Raw genomic sequence first — 24,714 nt, forward strand, 5'->3', positions numbered from 1 at the left:
TACCACATTATGAATTATTATTCCCATAGCGATTACCCGAGCGTCGTATATAGGGAACGAACTTAATCGTTGCGCGATTAACCCTCGATAATAATTATCAATGGAATCGATAGAGTTACGTGGGGGGGAATGATCCGGGAATCGACGTCGATAAATCCCGTAATAAAAAGCCCGGTTTCCATCGGTCAAAGTTAATACGGTGCTTACGCACCGGTAACGTTGCGTGTAATTAATAGTCTCCGTGGCGTTTTATCGCCGATATCGGTAATAAATTCGTGCTCGAGGATGCAACGCTGGAACGCGTACAGAGAGATCGGCGTCGATACTCATCGAAATAAAGTCGTTCCCCGTAGGTATAAGTATCCGGAGTCGATCGGTTAACGACGCACTGAGACGCAACATTGTGTGTTGCCAGTCAAAGCTGCCTGTTGTACATGGGGACCCAGATAGCATCGGGCATGAGGTTCCTCGAGTCGAAGAATCTGGTGCACAAGGACCTGGCAGCCAGGAACTGTCTAGTGGGACGCTCTTACACCGTGAAAGTGACCGACATTGCGATGTGCAGTGACCTTTACAAGAAGGATTACAGTGACATAGGCGGCAGACCGCCGGCGCCTATCAGATGGTTGCCGTGGGAAAGCATTCTGCTGGTAAGCATCTCGACGAATGATTTTCGCTTAGGCGAATCGATCCGTGATTCCCTCGTTTAACGAACCGATCCCTCCGCCTCTCCACCCCCCACCCATCACCTCCCTCCCCGTCCTGTGTCGATCGGAGCGACTGACTCCGAATCGAGAGACACACCGACGAACAATCGCCGAGCGAATTAACGACCGGTGTGTCCTGTTCGAATTCCAGGACAGGTACACTTGCTCGAGCAGCGTTTGGTCCTTCGCTGTCACCCTCTGGGAAGTGATGAGCCTCGCCAGGGAGAAGCCGTTCCAACATCTGACCAACGATCAAGTCATACAGAACGCCGAGCACATGTACTACGGAGCCGAGTTGCAGGTAACGATCTGGGATACTTTAACGGGGTGTGCACTGCGTGGGTGTGCGTGGATAGGGTTTCTATTGGGTTGTTGGGAAAGTTGTTTCGTTTTTTTTTTGGTGAAAATGAAATACGATTTTTTTAGAGCATACAAATATTTTATTAAATTAGACATTCTTCAGTTTGGAAAACGAAATGACTTTCCAAACAACCCAATATTTCGCAATAAATAAATAAATTGAAATTCGATCCAATAAACGTCAGAGTAAACCTTGCCTTTAACCGTTATTCGTTGTAAAATAATTAACACAAACTAACATTAATACCTCACACGTGTTCCATCTTTATTTCCATGTACTGTCTATTGGGTGGTTCGGAAAGTCATTTCATTTTTTTAGTGAAGAAGGAACACGATTTTTTTAGAGCGTATAAACATTTTACTAAATTGTATATTCTCCATTTTGGAAAACGAAATGACTTTCCGAACAACCCAGTATTTTTAAAAACGGTGAAGTATCACGTCGACTGGTATTTGAAGCGAATCGTTAGAAAAAGATCGATCGAGCAAGTAAAAGTTTAGAAGATAACCGGTATGAAAACGATAAAAGGAAGAATAGTTCGAGAACGTTACATGTATCGCTCGACTGTAAAAATCGACTGGAAAGATTGTTTTGCGGATGATTTCAATATACTAGAAGATTTACCAAGGATTATAAATAGATTCTTGGTGAAATTTGTAATTGAAACGTCCAATTTACTCACCCACTGTCTATACCCACTGTCACCATCGCTAGATAGTTAACTCTAGATTTACCAACCGGTAAAAATGACTTTTTAACCACTTTTCAATGAAATTTACTTTAAATCCCACACTATATTTTCAAAAGACACAACCTTTTCTATTCCACTCTACGCATTTTTCTATTCCACGCATCCGATCAGTTTCCCAAGATACGTATAAGGAACGTCTCAAAATTGTATTAAAATCTATCGGTATTTCTAGCGTTAATAAATAACGGACGCTTCTCTAAACCGTCTCCTCGTTTCAGATCTACCTGCCCCGACCCACGATGTGTCCCGAGGAGATCTACAGAATGATGTGCTCGTGCTGGCGCAGAGACGAGACCTCGAGACCCACGTTCAAAGACATTTACACGTTCCTGAAAAACATGATCGCGGACTACCGACCCGGTGCATAAACGATCCCGGTTAACTGTGATAATAACGGACGGAGGTATCGCCCTTCGGCCGACGCCGAACGTCGAGAACAAGTCGAAAGATCCATCGAGTTGAACTCCTCGGAAGTGTACAATCGTTAGCTTTTAGTTGTGCATACGCGTCGAGATCTCGAGCTTCCTCGATCGCGTAAGACGATCGAGAAGCTGAGAAAGAGGCGACGACGACAAACACGACGACGACGAAAGCTCTCCCGCGAAAATCCCTTCTTTCGATCGACGTCGTTCGGTAGATCGTCGCCATCGACGTTCGATTTATCTTTTTTTCTTTTTTCTAGTCAAAAGTTCGGTCCTTCGAATTCCTACGAGAGTGCTCTATCCGTGTATGTACATACAGTATTCTGGACACTGATGACGCGTACGCTGCTCAGCACCGATATAAGTCTATCCACTTGTAAATACGAATCTAGATATCGACGCTAGGTAAAAGAAAAGGAAAGAAAATAGAAAAAAAAAAGAAACAGATACGCAAATGAAAAAAAAAAAAGAAACTTTCACGCGCGAAAGGCTCCGTCGCTTCGAAAGAGGCGCAATCGTGCATCGTCACACGCGACCTCGAGTCATCGACTTTCAATTTCATTTTCGCGGCCGAGTTCTTTCGTTTCGATGTGCGTTCGGATCGACCCGCTTGGAATTCGAACAATTCCTACCTTCGCGAGGTGACAATTTCCTACCTGATCGCTTCGAAACGCGCTCTCGGGCGTCGATCATCGGATCGATCAATTTTTCAAACACCCCCGCCCCCAACCCTCTCTCTCTCCTTTAAGAATCTCCCTGGTGTACATTCGAAGCCCGTCGGTAGCAAAGTACTTATATCGTTCCATTGTATTCGTTTCCGTTCTGACGAAAAAAAAAAAAAATGAAACCAAAAAAAAAAAAAATGAAGATCTCACTATCTTTAGCGGGCGGTAGACTCGAGACCCGAGCTGTAAGTCTGTTCTTCGCGGTGAACGCGACCGCGTATCCGTGCTCCTTCTTTGATCTACGAGTTTGCGTAAGGGGCAGAGGCGAGATGTTCACGGGAACCGTAGGCGACCCGAGAAACTGTCATGCTTCGAGGAGGAATCGAGACGGGTTTTAGTAGGCTGCGCCGTACTCGAATCTCCGATAAAAAAACAAAACGAAAAAAAATAAACCGCGAACGAACGTTTGAACGCAACGATGCAACAGAAAACGAACGAGAGGGGAGAAAAACGAAAAGAAGAAGACACGCCGAAAACGACACTTCTCGTCGAGGATGCGCCCAGGATTCGACACCGTGGTACCTACGGGAAAGAATAGGGAAAAACTGAACGACGAAACCGCGTCTAGAGTTCGTTCTTGGTTTTAAGTGCCAAAGGAAAAAGAAAAAAAAGAAAAATTACAAAAAAAAGAAAAACAGAACACGTACACACACGTACACGGACACGGACACGGAGTCACGGCGTTCAAACGTTCCCCTCTGCACGCACCTTTCTGTAATTGTTAAGATGGATTCAAGTATACGTTCAAATGATTAACAATAAAGTACCGAGTATTCCTTTCTGACTGTGGCCCCATGTTCTTTTCTTCTCTCGATCGGTGACGTCGTTCCACGAAGGAGATGAAAGAAATCGAGAAAGTAAACGGTTGTTTGAAAAGCAATGTTGAAAAGCATTTCGTTGATTTTTCCAAGGGTTGAAAAATGAAAATGGAATTTAATTTCCATTATTTTAGGGTATCAGGATTAATATTTAAATACACCGCGGGAATCCACATTGTTCGAACGGTACGTAATACGGACTCGAGCGTAAGAAGTAACTAACCAGAGTGTTTGAAAACCATTTCGTTGGTTTTCGCAACGGTAGGAAACTTTTCCCTTAATTTCCAGTAATTTAGGCTACCGGGAGACTTACATTCAACGAAGAACAATGTAGACACGTACTCCACGAGCGATGAAAGAAGTGGTCGGAGTATTTAAAAAGCGTTTCGTTAATTTTCCCACCGAAGGAAGTTTCTCGTTTAATTTCCATTATTTTCGAGTATCAGGATCAATATTTAAATACTTCGACAAGAATCCATATTGTACGAGTCGCGAGGAATAATATAGGCACTTCTTTGTTCGAGGCAGGGACGAAGTGTTTGAGAAGCGTTTCGCTAATTTCGCAAACGGGAGGAAACTTCTCCTAACGATTTCCATTATTTCACGGTATCGAGATCAATATTTAAATAGTTCGGCCAAGATCCAGATTATTCGTGCCGGGAAGAATAATCCGGACTCTTGCTAGGTTCGAAGCCGAGGCGAAGCGTTTAAAAAGCATTTTGCTAATTTTTCCACCGATGGAAACTTCGCGTTTAATTTCCATCACTTTGGGGCATCGGGGCCGGTATTTAAATACCGCATTATTCAAATTGTGTAGATTAACGTAGACACGGTCTCCTCTTCGTTCGTGGGCCGCGTCCAGCGAACCGGAACCGCTCGAATGGAAATTGTAGATACGTGTTGATAATTGGCGCGCGAACAAGTACTCTGGAGGCGATAAATAATTGGGCGATATTATTGAAAGAAAGCATTTTCCGTTATCATTTGGGTAAACCGCGATGACGGAACAGGTTACCGGCCGATTACAGCGAATTGTAGCACGATACGCGTTTCCTCTTGTATTTGCATTTCAACGTTTGCAACTTCGAGTTGGTAACCAGGAATAGACTCGATTTCTGTGCAACTTGTTTCGTAACATTGAAAAATTGATCAGGTATCGTATGTAAATATAACACGCGCCTACGCGATCGCGAGCTTCGCGTAATTACGCAATCGAGCGAATTGCGGGCAGAGAATTAATCGCGAAAGTTCTTCGATGAAAGATACTTGTAAAAAACGTGAGAAATAACAAGCGAACGGTTCGATCGTTTTTCTCGTGCGGGTATTTTAAATCGAAGCCGTGGCAGCTGACGTTTACGCGATTCGATTAGAGATAACCGTGGAGTATGTAAACAAAAATGTTTTTCCGTTATAAAGAAGTTAATTGCCTGGATTGTTGCGAAAAGTTTGCCGTACGAAGCTAGCTTTCGCTGGGAGCGAGATTAGTCGGAAACGTACACACGCGATCGAAAGATACACGATGAAAATCTTGCACGATCGTTAATTATCATCGCTCGTTGATTCGCGACAGTATCGCTCCGTTGCGAACGTTCGTGGAAAGATTCTTTCCTAGAACTCGGACAACCTCGAAGTCGGTGTAATTTGTTCGCTGTGAATCGTGCTGGAACTTGGAAAAGAGAAAATCTGTTCCTGAAATGTTCTCCCCTCGATTGTGAAGTTAATAATATCGTACAAGGCGGTACACTGTCCTCGCTAACGATGTTACCTGTTTACCTTTGGGAACAAATGTTTGCCTCTCGAGAGGAGAGGATAAGATAACCGCGAATCGTTTCGTAAAATTTTGCAAAATAAAATTCACGCATCCAATTGCACGTGAACACGTGCGGTCGAAAACCGTGAACGAAGCTTTGTAGAATTTGCGAACGAGAAATGGATGTATTTACGATAATTGCACGAGGTTAGGTGTGGTCGGTAACCATTAACTAAAGATTCGTAGAATTTGCATGGAAAAAATAGATGTATCTGTATTAATTTCACGTGGACAGTCGTGATCAGAAATCGTTAACGAAAGCTTTGTAGAATTTGAAAACAAAAGATAGATGTACCTATAATAATTTCACGTGGACACTCGTGATCAGAAATCGTTAACGAAAGCTTTGTAGAATTTGTGAAAAAAAAAATAGATGTACCTATAATAATTTCACGTGGACACTTGTGATCAGAAATCGTTAACGAAAGGTTTGTAGAATTTGCATAACAAAAAAAATAGATCTACCTATAATAATTTCACGTGATCACACATGGTCAGAAAGTATTAACGAAAGCTTTGTAGAATTTACAAAAAAAAAATAGATGTACCTATAATAATTTCTCGTGGACACTCGTGATCAGAAATCGTTAACGAAAGCTTTGTAGAATTTGCACACAAAAAATAGATGTACCTATACTAATTTCACTTGGACACTCGTGATCAGAAATCGTTAACGAAAGCTTTGTAGAATTTTAAAAAAATAATGAATGTATCTATAACAATTGCACGTGGTCATACATGGTAAAGAACCATTAACGAAAGCTTCGTAGAATTTGCAAAGAAAAAAATGAACGTACCTGTAATAATTGCACGTGGACCTCCATTGTCGAAAACCATGAACGAGTATCGAGAAAAATGCAAAGAGGCCCTCGACGAGCCACTTCGACTCGGGGGAGTCAAAGGTGACGAATTCGAATCGTCGAATGGGCCGAGTCACTTAAACGCGTATCTGAACGATACGATGGAGCCACCACTCAGTGGACTGCAAAGTGGTGTCTTTAAAGCAAAAATTCCGAGGCCCGTTGGCTCCTAACCGCGTCGATATCTTAAAAGGTTGCCAGAACAATCGTTCCCCGGCCGGGCATAACCGACTCCTCGAGGAGGTGGTTCCATTAAAACCACGGACCGCTCGTAAATCACCGGTAAACCTTTTATCGGCACAATTCGGATAACATTGCTTCACACCGGTCGGAAGCTCGTTAATCTTTCCCTAGCGAAGTGCACGGATCCGGTTCGATCATAGAGACACAGGAGGAAAATTGATGGGGATTTTATATGGACGACGAAGGGTAGCGAAAAAGGACTTCGCGGAACCATTTCTCGATGAGTTTCACCCTTTCGCGACGGGGTGAAATTACAAGGAACCGTGCACGAAAAATGGACACCTTCGTGCACGAGATCGTTCACGTTCGCGATAAGAAACCAAAAAAGAAACGTTCCGTTACGCGTACCTTTACCGGTTTATCGCTAGCGTCCGCGGTATATTTTTCAGCGCCGGTGTACACGGTTAAAGTCTTGGAAGTTACTTTAAATTTTTGAACGCCGGTGTACGCGGTTATACGTTAAAGTCTTGAAAGTTACTTATGGTAAATTTTTGAGCACCGCGGTATACACGGTTCTGGGTTAAACTCTTGAAAGTTACTTACGGTAAATTTTTCAACACCGGTTTACACGATCCTGCGTTTAACTCTTGAGAGTAAAATATTGTTCTTTTTAGTCACCGATGTTAAGTGCAGACGGCTCGAAAATCTACCTTATAACGATTTTATACCCTGACCTTTCAGTTTGGATACTACTGTATTTATACCTTACGTTGCACACAGGTATGGTCCATCTTTTATTTCATCATTGCACAAAATTTCAATACCAGCGTAGTATCGTTTAAAGAAACGGTAATAATTCAATCTATCTATCTCATCTGTTTCTTTCATCTTCAATATAGATTCATTTGAAGACAATTCTACTATTAAACGATTTTCTACGCGATACAAAAATGCCTATCTAAAATTCAAAAAAAAGTACCAGATAATCGTTCGCAAGTTTAAGACTTTCGATCTCTGACTTTCCGTTACTTGTCGCGATTGGTCACGGTTAACACTGCAGGAAATGCTCGTTATTGAGGAAAGACGAGTACAGAAATCGAAGGTTACGAAAACATTTCGATATAACGCTCTCGCGACAAATTAAAGCGTATTTAACGCTTTCGTAAACAGTCATCATCGTGAGCGGTACACGCGGTGATCGTTCGCGCGCAGGGGAAGCACAAACGCGCGCTTCTGTCCGGAAATCACCGTACGATCGATCGAAACGTTCGAAGACAGTACCGACAATGTGTCCCGTACACTGGTCCCCGAGATAATGAAATGCACGACGACAAAACGTCGTCGAGCGTGCGCGCGCCGGCGTGCGTGTGCGTAGCGTAACGCTGGTCGCTTACGTTTATATAATGCCCGAGCTGGGAAAGTGAGACCATTGAATCGTCGGCTGTCAAAGAGACACGCGTACACCTCGAACGTCAACGACAACATGAAGTTCTGCTTGCCAGTGGTTCTCGTCCTTGTGGTCACCTTTCTGCACACAACAGGTAAGAAACCGAAACAACGATTCGTACGCTATTTGCTCGAAGCTCCTGGCTCGACTTTAGATCGAGACACCGAAAGTCGTTCGAAAGATTGGTAGATAGTTTTGCTTCGAAATCGGAATTGTCCACTCAGCCGCCGCGCCCGAGTTAACTCGTGTGAAACGCTCGACGGATAAACAAGTGAAATCGCGGTGAGCGAAGCAACGAAACGGGGAACGTGTCGAATTTAGAACGTTTTTAAATATTATACAATTTCGTAAGTGCTTTTGAACGTTCATGAAGTGAATTGAGAAAACTCTCGGTGAAATCGAAATTATTTTCTATAGATGTGTGTGTTTCATTTTTTTTTCAAGATTTTGTACAAATCGTTGTACTGTGTTTTTCATTTCATTTTTAGATGATAATCGAACTCTTTTATCTTCTTCTCTGTTATAATCGAACGATTATCTATATCGAGAACCGAAGTACAATTGGTCGAAACGTTTGATAAACGTATTGAACTATTCTTGAAGATGATTTACCAAGGATTAATTTTCTATAGTAACGAACAATACGTACGGGTAATATTAACAGGAATTAAGAACGACGAATACGATGTGCAAACGTTTATATTGGGAAATATCGATTTCACTTTTTAGTCGTTTACCAGAAAAATTATCTTTCCATTTCGTTCGATGAGAGATTGGAAAAAAAGTGAAGGGAATTCGTTAATTTGACTCACCGTGATCGAGGAAAAGTCACCAGCTCCTTTTCATCGGAATTTTCCGCTCACGGATTATTCGGCCGTGTTACCCCCTGCGATCTTTGTTGTTCGGTGTTTAACTTCGATTATGGATTTCACGACGGGACCGCATGCAGAACCGAAAATAGCCACGGGTTCCCCTTTGATCGCTCGAAGAGAGCGAATGGCTTTCTTTACCGCAACACAAGAGCGTCGTAGTAAATTGAAATATGCGCCCCAGCCAGCTCGCCTCAACCCTACCTTTTTTCGTTCGCGTCGTTTCCCTCGCTCGAGCGGCCGTCGTGTTCCTACGAAACTTTTACGTCGATCGTGGAAAATTTACTCGCGCGACGAACACGAACGCGAACATCTCGACTCGCGTTGCCTCGTTTGCCAGAACTCGACCCAGGACTCGAAAACGAGAAACCTCGAAAGCCAAACGACACCGACGAGTAAAAATATCGACGGAATTATTTCGATGGGTTACTAACGCGCGATTGAAAATCATTTTGTAATTACCGTGACGAAAGTCGAAAACTTGTGAAATTTTATTATTTTACAGATTTTACTCGTACGAATTAAATACAATTAATATTTTTACGCAACGTGTTCGTCTAAGATCAGAATCGATACTTCGATACTTCGACCCCTATCTTTGCACACTTTATCGTCTTAAATTGAACTCGTGTTTAAGAAACGAAAATTAAATTTTAAATTTATTAAAAGATAATATTCCGTATACACGCAACGTGTTTAAAAAAGAAAACGTTTCTTACACATAGAACGCGTTGAAGAAAAAGAAAAAAGAGTGTTCCGTACGTACGAAACGTGTTTCTTAAAAATTCAGGGGTATACGTGACCGTGTACACGCCACTCGGTATCTCACGATCCTCCATTAGCAACGTTTCGTAAACATTTTTGTTTTCAAGAGTGTTTTAAAATTCTATCGGGGACCGGGCCTCCTCTCGGTGATCGCCGTGACCTCGAAAACACGAGCGGAGTTGATCCTCGTTAAATATCTATTTCTAGAGCGTACAGCCGCGAACAGTGTGTGCCCCCTGGAGAATTGCCTCGATTCCGGAATGTGCGACGTCTTGCTGGTCGGTGGAACGTGCCCGCAAACGACTGACACGTGCTGCAGCGTAGGTACGTACGCGTAACGTTTCGATGCAGCTCGTAAACGAAATCACCGGATCGAAGTACGGTCGAGATTTGTTGCAACAACCGATGTAACGACACCGCGGCTGGGACCAGCCATCGCGTTTTTAATTCGCCCGTATTGCCACGGAGAGTGCTCTCGTAACGAGAAATACCAACCGAATGCACAAAATGACATTTTCGAAACCAATATTTCGAGCCAAGAAAACCGATCGAAATTGACGACAATTTCTCGTTGATTGATATTACTCTTACGGTGAAGTGATGTTTTATATATGCAACAATTATATACAAAATTGCATTACTTGACTCTTTCTAAAATTAGTTTTGTTGGAAAAAGAATATTCTTCTATAAATATCTTACGGTGAAGTGATACGTTATATACAACAATCATACTCAACTACAAAATTACATTACTTGGCTCTTTCTCAAATTACAATTTTATTAGAAAAAATATTCTTCTATAAATATCTCACGGTGAAGTGCAATGTTATATACAATAATCATACTCAGCTATAAAATTACATTACTTGGCTCTTTCTAAAATTACAATTTTGTTAGAAAAAAATATTCTTCTATAAATATCTCACGGTGAAGCGATACCTTATACACAACAACCATACTCAGCTCCAAAATTACATTACTTGCCTCGTAAAAAAATTGAACTCGTCACCAATACGAGTTAATAACGAGTGAATTGCATCCGTCGTTCGATCGATGCACGTTGCGAATCGTGGTGCATTTACCGCCGAATGTCGCTCGTAAATTATCCAATTATCGCGAAACGGAAGATTTCGCGTTGTCAGGACTCGTCGTGAGTCGAGAGCGGTCGTTATTCATCGTAGTGGGCATCGCGACGTTGTTCGTTGACGAGATGAGAAATTTCTTTTTATTACGATCTCTGGACGATTACGCGGTCGTTCGTTCATCGATCGTGAGCGTCGTCGAAACGTCGCGCTTTCGTTTATTCGTGTCACGATGCAAAGTACACAAGAACGATGGTAATTACGCGGCAATAACGATAACGTAACCCGTGCGTTACCGCGGTATATAGCAATTTCACGCTCCCCGGTACCACACGTTGCGCACGCAACACCGTAATTTCTACTTGTGCCAAATCGACCACTCTCGAGATTCACTTTTGCGCGCCGTGAATTTCGAACGAACGGTTGACGAGTTAATTTTATGCGCCGCTGTCCACACTTTCACGAAACATGTCGCTAGTCATTGGCTACCGGTGTGCCACGACGATTACCACGAGCCGCTCGTCCGTGTTTGCGATCGCTCGCCCATTCGACGCTCGAAAGCGTAAATCGAATCGAGAAACCTTCCGTTTCCGTCTGTTCTCTATGTACCGCACGAAACTGACGTCACCTTTTTTCGGGGGGAATTAAACGCGTCGCGCGAAAAATCGATACCTTCCACCACGTCCGTTCGACGTTTTCGATCAACGATCGGAGTCGTTGTTCGACTCGTATTCTTGGAGCAACGAATACAAATCGACGGGTAACTATCCAACCGAAATATCCTTTAAATAAATACGAATGGAAGATTAGAAAAGTAAAGTAATAGTTCCGCGTATACAGAAGCAAAGTGTGTAGATACGTAACAATTGTCGCGTAGAAATTATTTAAAAGTATATATCGGGTTGCTCGGAAAGTAATTTCGTCTTCCAAAATGGAGAGTGTATAATTCAATGAAATGTTTGTACGCTCTAAAAAAATCGTGTTTCCTTTTCACGAAAAAAAGAAACGAAATGACTTCCCGAGCAAGCCAATAGACAAACGTAAAGGTTACGAAATATTGTACGATATTGAACGTCGCGTAATATTACGCGATGTTACCCAATCTGGTGTGTAATTTATTTTTCTTTTCTCTTTCGTAATTTAGATTGTGCATACCCGTGTATATTCTCAAAGTTTCTCCTCACGGTGCGTAAAAAAGAAAGAAAAGAAAAAAGAAAGAAACCACGCGACGAGGACCTCTTTTTCATTGTGGAATTTATTATCGGATAAATGTCAACTATCGACCGTTACCGCGTATTATTAATTCGTCGACGTTCGCCGTATTTCACGCTACCTTGCACGAATCCTGTTCACAGTGAAAACGGAGCACAGAACCCATTGCCGTCACTTCGGAGGCGAGTGTATAGACTCCTGCAGCCAAAGTCTCCAGCAAACGGTCGTCGATTGTCCGGCCAACAAAGTCTGCTGCACGTTAGTTTAAGAGTAAAGAATTCCACTCGTGAATCGTAACGTTAACACGTTGAACGCCACGGTGGTCACCGGTGAGTCACTCGGTCGCTCGAAAGTTACAAAGATTCTCTAAAACTGCTCGCAAGCCGCGAACTCGATACTTGCAAACTTTTAAATAGCATCGTTCTCGTTCAGTAATACAAATTATCGAGTACCTCCACTCTTCGTGGTAAGGTTCGAACGTATATCGCGAATATCGTCAAGTATAGAAAACTGACGTGGTGGTCAACGTGTCGGTACAATAAACGATTAGCTGGTCTCGGTGTTCGTGCAATAACGCGAAATCGAGTCGCGCAGCATCTGTTCGTAGCACGGTGGATAAGCGACTTAATTGGTTTTACAATTACCGCAACGGTACCATGGCGAACGTCCACGGAGACGAAAAAATCGAACGCACGCCGACGAGACGATCGCCAGAGCAACGTGAATCCACACTCACGAATGTGGAACTCAACCGACGAACGAACATCGCGAACGTTAGTGATTCGCGCGAATTCCACGCCAAGAGTAACGGGACGTTTCGGAACCTAAATGTGAAAAATCATTGAGAAGTTGTCCGAATCTTTCAGAATTATCACCGAGTTTGTTACTCCGGACCACAATGTCCAGAACAACTGTGAACTACCATGTCCAGAGTAACTACGCGAAAGATTGGATACTCGATTTTGGAATAAAAATCTTACCACTCGCGGAAGAAAAGTAAATCTTGGAGAATAATCGGGAGGTTCTTCGATAATTGCAATTCTTTCGGTAGAAATCGATTAAACCGAATAATTACGTTCTAAGCGATACGAACAGGTGTGTCCTGATACTTGCGGCGGTGAGCGTAGATTAACGCGAAAGATGCACGCGAGAATGCGTAAATGTTAAATGTTACACGGTTACGAAGTTGAATATGTATTTATAATAAAATATATGTGCGTTCAGAGCCGTAGGAGATTTATTGCTCGACCTTTTCACCGGATAGGAAAGCGCGCGATTTATCGGCCGTTACCCATTCAAGAATGGAGAATTCCTTGGCTTCTGATTCTCACGGGAATGGGATAACCCGGGCGCACGGTATCGCGATATCGAACGTATTTCGTTCGATGAAGCAGTGGGTGACATAACATCCTTGAAAGGTAACTCCGGTTGCGGACTGTAATCTCTGCTCGTTATCTGTGTCGAACAATGAGCGAATCACGATTGCAGTCGAGTGCAGTCACCCGTTTTTAAACCGAAGGTAAGCCGCTTTGTATCTCTTTCGAAGTGTTCCGAGCTGGAATAACCTATGCTAAACGTATATGATGGATGACCGCTTGAGCGCGCGTGGAGAATAATATCGCTAATTGATATTCGAGCACGGTGCCGGACAAATGAATCGATGTTTCTCGGAGAAACAATTACCGTCAAACGGTACTTGAAAAGAACAAAAATTGAAATTCTCGCATCGCAAAAACCGATGCAAATTGCTCGACGATACAAAATTTTAGTTCCAATAGAATCTCTAACGAACGGGAAGGAAAACTTGCGCTAAAGGAACGGATATTTTCCTTCGTCGATACCGAGAGATGTTAATTATTCAATATTATATAATACCTATGTACCTGTACCGTAAACACAGTGTACTAATTCGACACATTTTATAAAACGTTTCTCTTTATCTTTCCTTCGAAATATTACTTCTCTCGGACAACGAACGGTGAGATTCGAATTTCGAAGAATAAAAGTTTGTTTTCTCCGTCTCTGGAAAAAAAAACATTCCCAATCTCAAAGCTGGCGCTCTAAAAAATATCTGATCCGCAAGAGGAGAGTTCCGTACGGCGAGGAACGGACGTGAATTTTTTTTTGTAATTTCCCAGCACGATGTTGTTCCCGGCGAGTAACAGTAACGAACAATATTGGTGGTGGAACGAATCTAACCCAGACCTAACCGAGACTCGACGTACGAGGTAGAGGCGAGCTGAAAAATACAGGAAGGACGCGCAAGAAAATAAAGAGAAGCAGGAAGAAATAAGAAATAGATGGAAGGGGCACGCGTTGCCCGGGGCGATGCAGGCTGGACGTTTGATAGTGCACGAGTGCACGCACACGAGATTTAGGGCCGTGTTGGTTAGCCCTCGGGGGTCACTCGCAGAATCGTGCGCGTAGGAAAAGAGAGGAGTTAACGCCACGGGGCCCCTATCGTCGGCCATCTGAACGCGAGATAAGGAACTGGACAGTGACGCGTTCATCGATGTGAATTAATGCTATAAACTGTTGGCGTGCAAACGTATAACACGCGGGAAAAAGTCGCGCATCTTTAAATGCTGGAATGAATCTCCGTCCACGTCAACCGTGACCGAGGTGAAAATAAAGAAGCACGAAGGAAGCGATACCTTGCCCGCGGCGGTACACGTCGAACATGTGACACTAAATATAGAGACACGCTAACGCTACGGACGCGGCAACGGAATGGTCCGAAAAGTAACGAAATAAACAGTCTCGTTCGAACGAAAATCGAAAGAAAAGGAGAACAACTACGATGAGAAGGAAATCGTATTACCGGACCGAGTACACGTTAACGTCCTACGTTAACGCCCACTTGTGATTAAATACATTCTAATTGAATATATTGTAATATATTTTAAAGTCGAGAGGACACGGAAGGTTTGTGAGTATTCTTAAGAGTGTTATTCGAACGAATGGAATTTTGTAAAAGTTTCTTCTTAGGTAATAGGTGTTTCAGTCACTGTTCTCGTTCCTTTGATACAGGTTATATTGGTAAAAATGCTTGATTTTTTTAAATTAGTGAAAATACAAAATGGGACAAATTTTACGATACACGCACGAGAATCGTAATACGAGCCATAGACCAAACGTAACGATTTACCGTGCGTCGAATGGCAACGATAGTTTCGAATGACATGTTGTACAATACGCGTCTCCCTCGCCCGCATACATTTCGCAATTATCGCTCGATTCGTATCGGTCCCTATTAACTATTTAACAGCAGTGTCCTAGTTAACTAATAGCCCCTAAATAACCAAACGAAACCACGATCAATGACTAAAATACTTATCAACGAGACGAAAGGTACAATTTGCGGAGCAGAGGGACTTGAATATATTTTCGTAACCGCCTTCGAACATTTGAAAAACTTTTTTCGAATCGACCGCCAAGAAAATTTCCTCGAGGAGGTCAATCGACCTTACTTTTCCCTCTCTCTCGGTTCCCGACTACCGTACAAAGTGCAGAACAGAAACGAACAGATTTTCGTAACAGTCTCGGAATGTTAAAAAAATATTTTTAACAAGTCGAGATAAATTTCACCATGGAACTGGACGACCGTGCTTCTCCCCTCGCTTCCCAATTTTCGCAACAACCCTGTAAACGTTCAAGGAATACTTTTCAAACTAGCCAATGATAAAACTGCTCCAAAGAATCAACCGACCTTACACTCCCTCCTCTCGATGTTCCCCAATCCCGTCCAAATGTCGAAACAGAAATTCTTAAATATATTTCAACTACCTGTCAACGTTTAAGAAATACTTTTCAAACCAGCCACTGATAAAACTGTTCCAGAGAAGCCCACGACCATAACCCATCCTCTCCTCTTCTCGCGGTTCCCCAATCCCGTCCAAACGTCGAAACAGAAATCCTTATACATATTTCAACCACCTGTCAACGTTTAAGAAATATTTTCCAAACCAGCCGCTGATAAAACTTCACCGAAGAAGCGACCGGGCCCACTTCCTCGAAATCTGACCGAGCCGAAGAGTTAACGTACGAACGAAATTTCGCCCATCCTCCCCCTCGGATTGTCACGGCCCCGAGCCGTGACAACCTACGAGGCCGGGTACTAAATAACGCAAAGCGGACAGAATTATCAAGAAGAAGAATACGAGTTACGAAGACGAAGAAGAAGATGATGAAGAGGGGGGTACAGGTTGCCCGGAGCGCTGCAGGCAGATGCCAGGGCACGTTGGTGCGCGTACTTACATATACACACGTAAGAGCCGTTTCGGTTAGCCCCGGGGGCGGAGGCGCGGAATCATGCAGCGTAGAAGAAGAAGGAGAGGCCCCCTTCCGTCCCGTGTCTCCCTCCCTCCCGTCCCATCCTTCCCGCGGCCCCCGTCGTTGTGTGGAAGTTGCCCCCGGGGGCAGACGCGGAGGTGTACCCCACCACGAAGTGCGGCGGAGCAACGGTCGTTCCGCTGCGGGCACGGAAACGAGAGGAGATAGCGGCGAGCTTCGTGCGCGTCCCCCGCCCCCCGAACCCCCACCCCTCCGCCACCGCCGGCTCGCTGCTGGGAGACGGGCGAGGGCACGGGGGAGGAACGGAGGGATCCACGGCTGCCTTCCGGACATCCAGCGAGACAATACGCTCCGTGAGGCCTCCGGCGACTTCACGACGGACCGTGCTTCTCTTCTGGCTCCTCTCGTCCTCCTTTCTCCTCGCGTTTCCACCACCGCCTCCACCGCCACCACCGCCACCACCACCACCGTCACCGCCAACCCACCCCTCCTTCTCGCTCCTGCTCGCTGTCCCCTCTCGTATCACACATTCAGCCCTCTCTTCCTTCACCGGGATGTGCAACCCTTTTCTTTTATCATTCTTCGCGGTCTCCTCCCCGAGGAGTAAACTGCTGTTTATTTTTCAACGAAAAGGGCCCCCCCTCCCCTATCCACTGAACGCGAATCGTGAATTTTTCCGTGCCAGCGGACCGTTGGCGAAGGCGTGTTCCCATCGAGGTCGTCTCACGGAATCATCTCCCGCGCGCAAGATCAGATATTTCGCGCGAGCGATGATCCGCGATCGGTTCTACGAGGAACCTGGAGAAGACGAGAGAATACTACCAAGGAGAAGAGAATTTTGTCCAACGACGTCTGATCCTCGCTACGGAGACCACGAAGGATTACTTCGCAAACGAGTCGTGTACGGTTTTGTGTACAGGTCAAAGTCGAGTCGAACGAAGAATCGACAGAGACCGAGTCGTGACTACAAAGTTGTCGATGGATTCTCCGTGCACCAAGATCTACCATTTCGCGCTTCGAAACCTGGAACAGACTGGAGAACACTTCACGATGCCTACTTCTTGCTACAGGGACACGAGTTGCAACTTAACTGAGAACGTAACAAGTACGATCGGTGACCCCTGGTCGTTACTGCAAGGTTGTCGACGGATTCTTCGCGCTCCAAGATCTGCTATATCGCGTCTTGGAACCTGGAAGAGGCCATTCCCGAAGAGAAAAGAATTTTGTACGATGATGTCCACGGAGACACAAGTGGACACTTCGTAGAGGGACGGTATACGTATCGACTCTGCATACAAATCGTACGTTGAGTTGCAACTTACCCAAGTAAAATCAATGACCTCTGGTTGCTTCTACAAGGTTGTCGATGGATCCAAGATCTGTTATTCGCGCCTTGAAACCTGAAAGATGCATACTTCCAAAGAAAAGAGAGAATCTTGTCCAATAATACCTAGTCTTTGCTACGAACACGAGACACAAGTGGACACATAGTAAAGGGACCGTAAATATATATCAATTCTACATAAAAATCGTACATCGAGTTGCAACTTACCCAAGAACCCAAGAAGCACGATCAATGACCCCTACTCGCGACTACAAGGTTGTCGATGGATCCAAGATCTGTTATTCGCGCCTTGAAACCTGAAAGAAGCATACTTCCAAATAGAAAAAAATCATGTCCGCCAATACCTAGTCCTTGCTACGAAGACAAGACACAAGTCGACACTTGATAAAGGAACTGTACATATAACAATCCTACATTTGCACCTTACCCAAGAACCCAAAGAGTACGATCAATGACCCCTACTCGTGACTACAAGGTTGTCGATCGTTCCAAGATCTGTTATTCGTACCTTGAAACCTGGAAGAAGCATATTTCCAAAAAAAAAAGAGAATCTTGTCCAATAATACCTAGTCTTTGCTACGAAGACGAGACACAAGTGGACACTACGCAAAGGAACGGTCCATGTATCGACTCTGCGAATCGTACATCGAATTACAACTTACCCGAGGACCCAAGAAGTACGATCGCCTGGTTCTAGTCGCGATTGTTGCACATCCCTCGGGACGGTACGAGTCGTAGGTCAAACAGCCTCGACCACGGTTGCGCGACTTATCGTCCGAAAAATCGTTGCGCGGTGCGGGTAATCTCCTCGTGCGGATCCCTATCGAGGAATCGATCGTCCGGCCGATAACGCTCGAGAACCGGTACCGCTGGCCGGTCTCCCTCCTCGCGAGCGTAAACGCCCCGACGATTCGCATCGAAACGGTTTTTTCGAAAGGGGTGGCGACAGGACCGGGTCTGGTATCACCGGATAAGGGTAGCGCCGTGGTAGAGGCGGGTTGGTCGTTTTACAGGCGGCCGTAACAAGGATTCCGATTACGCGAGCGGAAAGTTCGCCGGTTGTTCCTCAGGGGCGAAGGTCGTCGGTCTCTGGTCGTCTTTCGACGTAATAAAGTGCACCGCGGACCTCCTCTATCCAACTCGTGCCCGACCCTCCACCCTCCGCGTAGCTTCGCGCCGCTCTATATATTCGTCGTCCCTTCTTTCCCGTGGCCCCCGCCCTTTCTCGCTCTCCACCTTTTCGTCCGCCTTGTGTGCTCGCTCGGAGGGAGTAACGATGCCCTCGGGCTGGCCTCCGCGCCACGGCGCGCTGCTCCGCGGTAACGATAAGCAACGAAATGAAATATTAATGAAGTACCTGAGCGCGCGACCATTTTTCGCGGGCGTCTCACCACCGACGCCTCGGGTGTCGAAGAAAAAGTCGCCGTCGCGGAGACCCTCGAGTGGATGGCACCGGGGACACGGGGGGGATGGGGACGAAGGGGCGGATCGTCGACGGAGAAATAGAAAACGACGGTCGGCCAACGGGGGACCGGGAGGGGGGGAGAGACGTGAAAAACCGCCGACGAGAGCGTGTTTCGGTCGCGATAAAAATAATCGATGACGCGGTCGGACTTTTGTTTACCGGGAATCCTGCGACGCAGCGAACCGAAACGGGTCCGACGTTCACCTTCGACGAACCGGTGTACTCGGGAACAAGCTGACGACATCCACCGACATCCTCCGAGATGGACTCTTGGAAAAAGAACGCGACTGTCCGGGTCTACTTTTCCATCGGTGATTTCTTACTCGCGATGCAATTAGCCGTACGCGCGAGACGTACGTACAAACGAACGCGGTCGCTATGAGATCGTCAAGGAGAACGCGGATCGTTCGTGAAAGGGTTAATCGATCGCGATACATCATTCGAGCACCTACAGGCGTGCGTCGCGTCGCGCGCCGCCACGTCGATCAACCGGCAGCGTGTCGAACAACGTTTTTGCCCGCGCTCTCGTGCGCTCGTGCCCTCGCTCTCGCGCGAATCGTTCAACTTCGTAATTAACCGATCGACGTTTCCCCCATGCTGGAAAGAAACAACGTCAGAACGCGCGAGTCGATGAACGTGGTTGTTCGTTTCGAGTGGATTGCTCCTTGGAAACGCGGTTCCTACCCTTGTAACGTATCACGACCGTGAAACGACAGCGTTGACCCGTTTTCGTGCTCGTCGCGTTTACGAAGAACTCCCGTAAACGAAGTACCGCGAAATCACTTTGATAGCGAGTCACGTGCTCGAACGAGAAGCATAGAAGAACGCGCGAATCCGAGAACGCGGAACTTCGTTCGAAATCCGCGTAGTGGAAATTCGGGCCCGGGTCCGAGCAGACCCGAGCGCTGGCCTACTATCCCGTTCGATGGACCGAAGGAACGCGAGTTGGGCCGCAGGACTCGCGGCGAAACCTTCGACACCTGGCTACCTTCCCCCTCTCGTAGCACCGAATGTCAACCACCCATCGACTCCCACCCGAACACGTAGGAAGCAGCCAGCTAATTCAGCGACGCCGCGGTTTCGCGAACAATGTATGAAAATAACCCATTGCACACTTTTACCACGGCGGTTCATGTCAGCGTGGTTGCATCGCGATGAATGCGAGATACCCCGGGCAATTCCCTAATTGCAGTGAGAGGCAAACGAAGCTGGAGGGAGAGAACGGGACGGTCACGACGGGAGATTAAGGGAGACGGTGAACCGGAGAGGGAAAGAGAGAGCGAATCGTGGGATGAGGGAGAGGGGGTAGGGACGAAGGGAAGACTATCCGCTCTTCTCAGCGATGCTCCGAGCACTCCGGTACGCTCTCTACTTCTCTTTCTCCGGCTTTCTCTTTCTCTTTCGCTCTACGCGTCCCTGCGTCTCTCTCTCTCTCTCTCGCTCTACGCGTCCCTCCTACTCTTTCGCTCGCTCTACACGTCCCTCCTACTCTTTCGCTCGCTCTACACGTCCCTCCCTCTCTTTCGCTCGCTCTACACGTTCCTCCTACTCTTTCGTTCGCTCTACACGTCCCTCCTTCTCTTTCGCTCGCTCTACAAGTCCCTCCCTCTCTTTCGCTCGCTCTACACGTCCCAACCCCCTCTCTCTCGCTCCTCGGCCCTCTTCGCGAGGCTTCGCGGAGCCTCGTCGCTCCGCATTCGCCTTTCCTTCTCGCGTTTCGTCTCTGTTCTCGCCTCGACGTTCGCCGGAGCGCTCGCGTCCCCTCCACCCTTCCGCTGTCCCTCTCCCTCCCAACCCCTCCTCCCGTAACGTGTGCAAGCGCTTCGAAGCGCTCGAACGCCCCCGCGAGCCAACACGGGCCAGCGCCTTCTTCGTGTATCACCGTCTCGCTCGATCTTCACGATCTTCACGAGTCGCCCCCGGGACCCAACTGCCTATAAGCAGACTTCACGGACCGTAGGAAAAGAGGGAACCGGGTCCGCTTCGGCAACGTTTCCTCGACTGTCTTCCACGCCGGTTTCTTTCCATCCCTCTCTACCTCCCTCCTCTACCGTTACCACCGCCCCCGTCCCTTCGCCGTTGTTCTTGTTCCAACGTCCACCACGGTTTCACCGCGCGTTCCGCGATCCTCTTTAATCTCGATAAAGAGGCCAGTGTCACGGGATCGTAGCGCAGTTCACCGCCGAGCGAAATATTCCAGATATGAAATTTAGATCGGCCGCGAGACGCACCGCGCGTAACGACCGCGCGTAATCAACCTGGACGAGATCGCGTTTGTTCGGTACGCGCTTCTTAGCATGGAAAGATATTGTGGAATATAGGAAAAAGTAAAATTCAATGTTCAACGCTCCTTCGAGGCGTTTGGAGAATATTGTCTCGGGTAGTATCGGATACGGTGGACTCTCGCTTAGGCCGATCTTGGACAGCGTGGAGACGAGGGAGGAAGGAATAGAAAGAATAGAGTCTAATCTCTATTCTATTGAAAGAGTAGAGTCTAATCTCTATTCTATTGAAAGAGTAGAGTCTAATCTCTATTCTATTGAAAGAGTAGAGCCTAATCTCTATTCTATTGAAAGAATAGAGTCTAATCTCTATTCTATTGAAAGAGTAGAGTTTAAATTAGGCTACAGAGAGACCTTTTAGGAGCAACACACCCGTTCGGTTTATTTCAACATACCGTTGTACAAATTTTGTCTATTCTACTAGCTTCTACCCTTTTCTAACATTAATCTGAAACACTTTCTTTCAATTATTCTAACGAAAAAAATAAATTTACGCGTGAGGAGATCTCCACTTACAAAAATAAATAAAAGATACACGGAAACGTTTTACCACGGTCTCGTTATATTTTCACTACCCGCGTTATCCGTTCCACGCGCAATCGATGAAATTATTAAATTTTCCATTGCGTCGATCGTTATCCGTTAATTCCGCGTCCGAGCGAGATCATCGCGTTGATCTCATCCGCGCGAGAAAATAAAATCTCACCTTAGAAACGAATCGGTGGAAACGGAACACGTTTTCCTTTTCCTTCCATTTTTCTTTCTTTTTTCCCCGCACGGATACTCTCGCTTTCAATCGACGGGACGGTAGGTGCACGCGCGTTGTAATCGTAAACATCGATCATCTTATCGCGAAACACCGATCTCGGGACAAACGATAACGCGCGCGATAATCGCGCCGGTTCGCTCGTTGACATCGATTCGGTTCGCGCGATCGCCACGGATAGCCACGATCGGATCGCGATATCGATTAAAGTGACGAGACTCGCGCGAGACGATTGACACGTTATTAAGGAAAACGTTGCACGGTAATTACCCGCGGGTGATTACCGAGGTTTCGGTTTTCACGCGAGACGACTAGAAAAGCGAGCGAGGGCTCGGTGAACGTTAACGCGGTGTGACGCTTCGGAGTAATAGCCCAACGAAAGTTTTCTGGTTATTTCATTAGCGTGGTACTCGCTCGCGTGCATTTTTCCCCGTGGAAATGGTCCGCGCGGGCGGAACTCCGGTGGTAGGAAATCATAACTTGGACTCTCGCGTGTAAATCTCGTTTGCGGCGTGGAAAAGTGTCGGCGCGTGCGCGCGCGAGGAGGCGGCCGAGTTTAAAAGCACGACGTGGCCCGCCGGTGCCGGTTAATGGAGTGGTTATGGGAGAATTATTAGACGAGTGCGCGAGATTAATTGCGGTTAAGCCTCCTCGTTAAACATACCGAATGGATTGAAATATAGCCGTCGGTGACGATAAAATAAACCCAAGCGTTATTGCGCCCGTAATTTTCATCGCGGATAAATTGTTCCTTTGCCCCGAAATGCTTCCTACTCCCGAGCTCTTTTTTAACGTTTTCACCGCCTGTGTTACAACGACCGCGTCTCGCGGCGAGTACTCGTCGACGTGCGTTAAGAGAAACGATGGTAATTCTTTTTTTTTTTGGTTTTCTGCAAGGTAAGAATCTTTCTGAGGATTTTCATTTAGAGTAAGCAGAATGAGAATCGTCGAATCTGAACATTTTCGTGCACGTGTATAAGTCGATTACTTATGTTCGAGAGAATTCTAACGACTCGACGAAAAACACTAGGCTGGTGTTATTGGTCCGATAGCTTCCTTTGAAAAAATTCTCATATGTCGCATATATGTATGGATCTCTATAACGAGTTCAACGCTGGGAAAATGTTTACCGTTATGGATATAAAAATACATAATTTTCGTGCGGTGATAGGAGGTCCTAGAACACTCGTGAGAGTTTTGAAAATATTACTTGGACAAGATCGATTGTTTATATTGGAAAAAAATGTCTACAATGGTGTGTAAATAAAGGTATTTACAAAGTTTGAAATTCGTATCTCGAATGTAGTTCTCACCCCGGAAAAATTATCCCAAAATCGTCGTTGAACGTCCGAGGTTCTCTCTCGATTGGAAAATTTGAAAAAGTTCGAAACGTCCCTCGACGTCGCGGTGACAAAACAGAAAACCGTGGAGTCGTCGACTTTCGAAACGAACCGATCACCACGCGCGAACTTTTCACACCGTACTCTTCCAACCACCGATCCTTAAACCGTATCGGGACGAGTAACGAGGGTTTTCGTTGGGCCAGGACGCGGATTATTGGAAATTCGATCGTACCGTGCGTTGTTTAATATGCGGCCGATATCAAACGGGAATTATTGAAATTCATGGGGTCATTAACCCCGGTCCTCGCATGCGAATAACAATATACCGCCGCGGTTCCGCGCGAACGATTATATTTATATTCATTTTATAATGGCCGGTAAATTATTAATGCGACGCGCGAATAAAAAGTATCGTAAACACGAAAATTATACGCCGACGTTCGCTGGCCATAATAATATAATTATACGCTTCCTTCCACCGATCTGCGAACGGGTCCCGATCCGAATTTTATATCGATTCGACGCGTTCGCCGATCGTGACGATTCTTCACGCGACGCGAGCGATCGATTCAACGCGCTCGAGGGACGAGGGACGGGGCATGGGGGGCAACGGAAGCTGGGAACGGTTCACGAGGTACCTGAACGAAAGGGGTACCTGGACGAAGGAGTTTCGGTAAAACCCGCATCCACGGTTACCTTTTACATTCGTACACGCGTCACGAGCACCCGTAACCGGAGAATCCGGCGCGGTCATTTTCTTATTCGCGTAATGGCATAATCACGATCGTCGTGACGGGTCATTATCGTTCTCTAGGTGTAGCGTGTCTTTTACACCGCGAATAGAATTCCATCTTCGCGGGATCACGTTCGACGATTGGGCAATACTCGAACGTGCATTATAAGATTGCTTACGTTCGCGAGAAGAAACGACCGAGCGCGAAACAACGGGACGAATCGAACAGTGTCCATCTTGTTACGATTCCTGTCTGTCGGGTTGTCGCGAATCCCCCACCGCTTCTCGGAACTCGTACGGAACGAGTCTCGAACGAGCGTTAGAGACGATTCGGTTTTGTTAATTGTTATTGTGCGAATTATAAAATTATTTGCGTTCTTGTTACGTAAGTTTGAAACTACGTTTTGTATAGTTCGATGAGCGTTGTTTGCGTTTTCGTTGCGTAAGTTCATTTGTATCGGATAAATAGTTATT

General features: G+C 45.9%; 2 protein-coding genes across 4 annotated transcripts in view; both read left to right on the top strand.

Moving 5' to 3' along the window:
* LOC143148306 (discoidin domain-containing receptor 2) overlaps positions 1-3,747 on the top strand; it is a 236,236-nt gene extending 232,489 nt beyond the window's left edge. For all 3 annotated transcript variants that reach the window (XM_076314535.1, XM_076314534.1, XM_076314536.1), the window contains exons 15-17: positions 416-650; positions 859-1,008; positions 2,038-3,747. In XM_076314535.1, the coding sequence (XP_076170650.1) occupies positions 416-650; positions 859-1,008; positions 2,038-2,187 (535 nt within the window). In that variant the 3' untranslated portion in view covers positions 2,188-3,747. The remainder of the gene's footprint in view (positions 1-415; positions 651-858; positions 1,009-2,037) is intronic.
* A 4,089-nt stretch (positions 3,748-7,836) lies between these two features.
* Positions 7,837-13,236, top strand: LOC143148391 (uncharacterized). Its single transcript, XM_076314692.1, has 3 exons — positions 7,837-8,178; positions 9,926-10,042; positions 12,157-13,236. Exons 1-3 carry the CDS (start codon positions 8,121-8,123, stop codon positions 12,279-12,281), a joined length of 300 nt encoding a protein of 99 aa, XP_076170807.1. The 5' UTR covers positions 7,837-8,120; the 3' UTR covers positions 12,282-13,236.
* Positions 13,237-24,714: the final 11,478 nt, after the last annotated feature.

The sequence above is a fragment of the Ptiloglossa arizonensis genome, chromosome 6 (assembly GCF_051014685.1).
Source record: "Ptiloglossa arizonensis isolate GNS036 chromosome 6, iyPtiAriz1_principal, whole genome shotgun sequence".
Taxonomy (NCBI): Eukaryota; Metazoa; Arthropoda; class Insecta; order Hymenoptera; family Colletidae; genus Ptiloglossa; species Ptiloglossa arizonensis.

What these genes read in the sequence shown, in the direction of transcription:
- LOC143148391 (XM_076314692.1), top strand. Translation starts at nt 8,121, where the DNA reads ATGAAGTTCTGCTTGCCAGTGGTTCTCGTCCTTGTGGTCACCTTTCTG. An exon ending in CACCTTTCTGCACACAACAG is followed by an intron (nt 8,179 to 9,925) that starts GTAAGAAACCGA and finishes ATCTATTTCTAG; the next exon opens with AGCGTACAGCCGCGAACAGT. An exon ending in TGACACGTGCTGCAGCGTAG is followed by an intron (nt 10,043 to 12,156) that starts GTACGTACGCGT and finishes TCCTGTTCACAG; the next exon opens with TGAAAACGGAGCACAGAACC.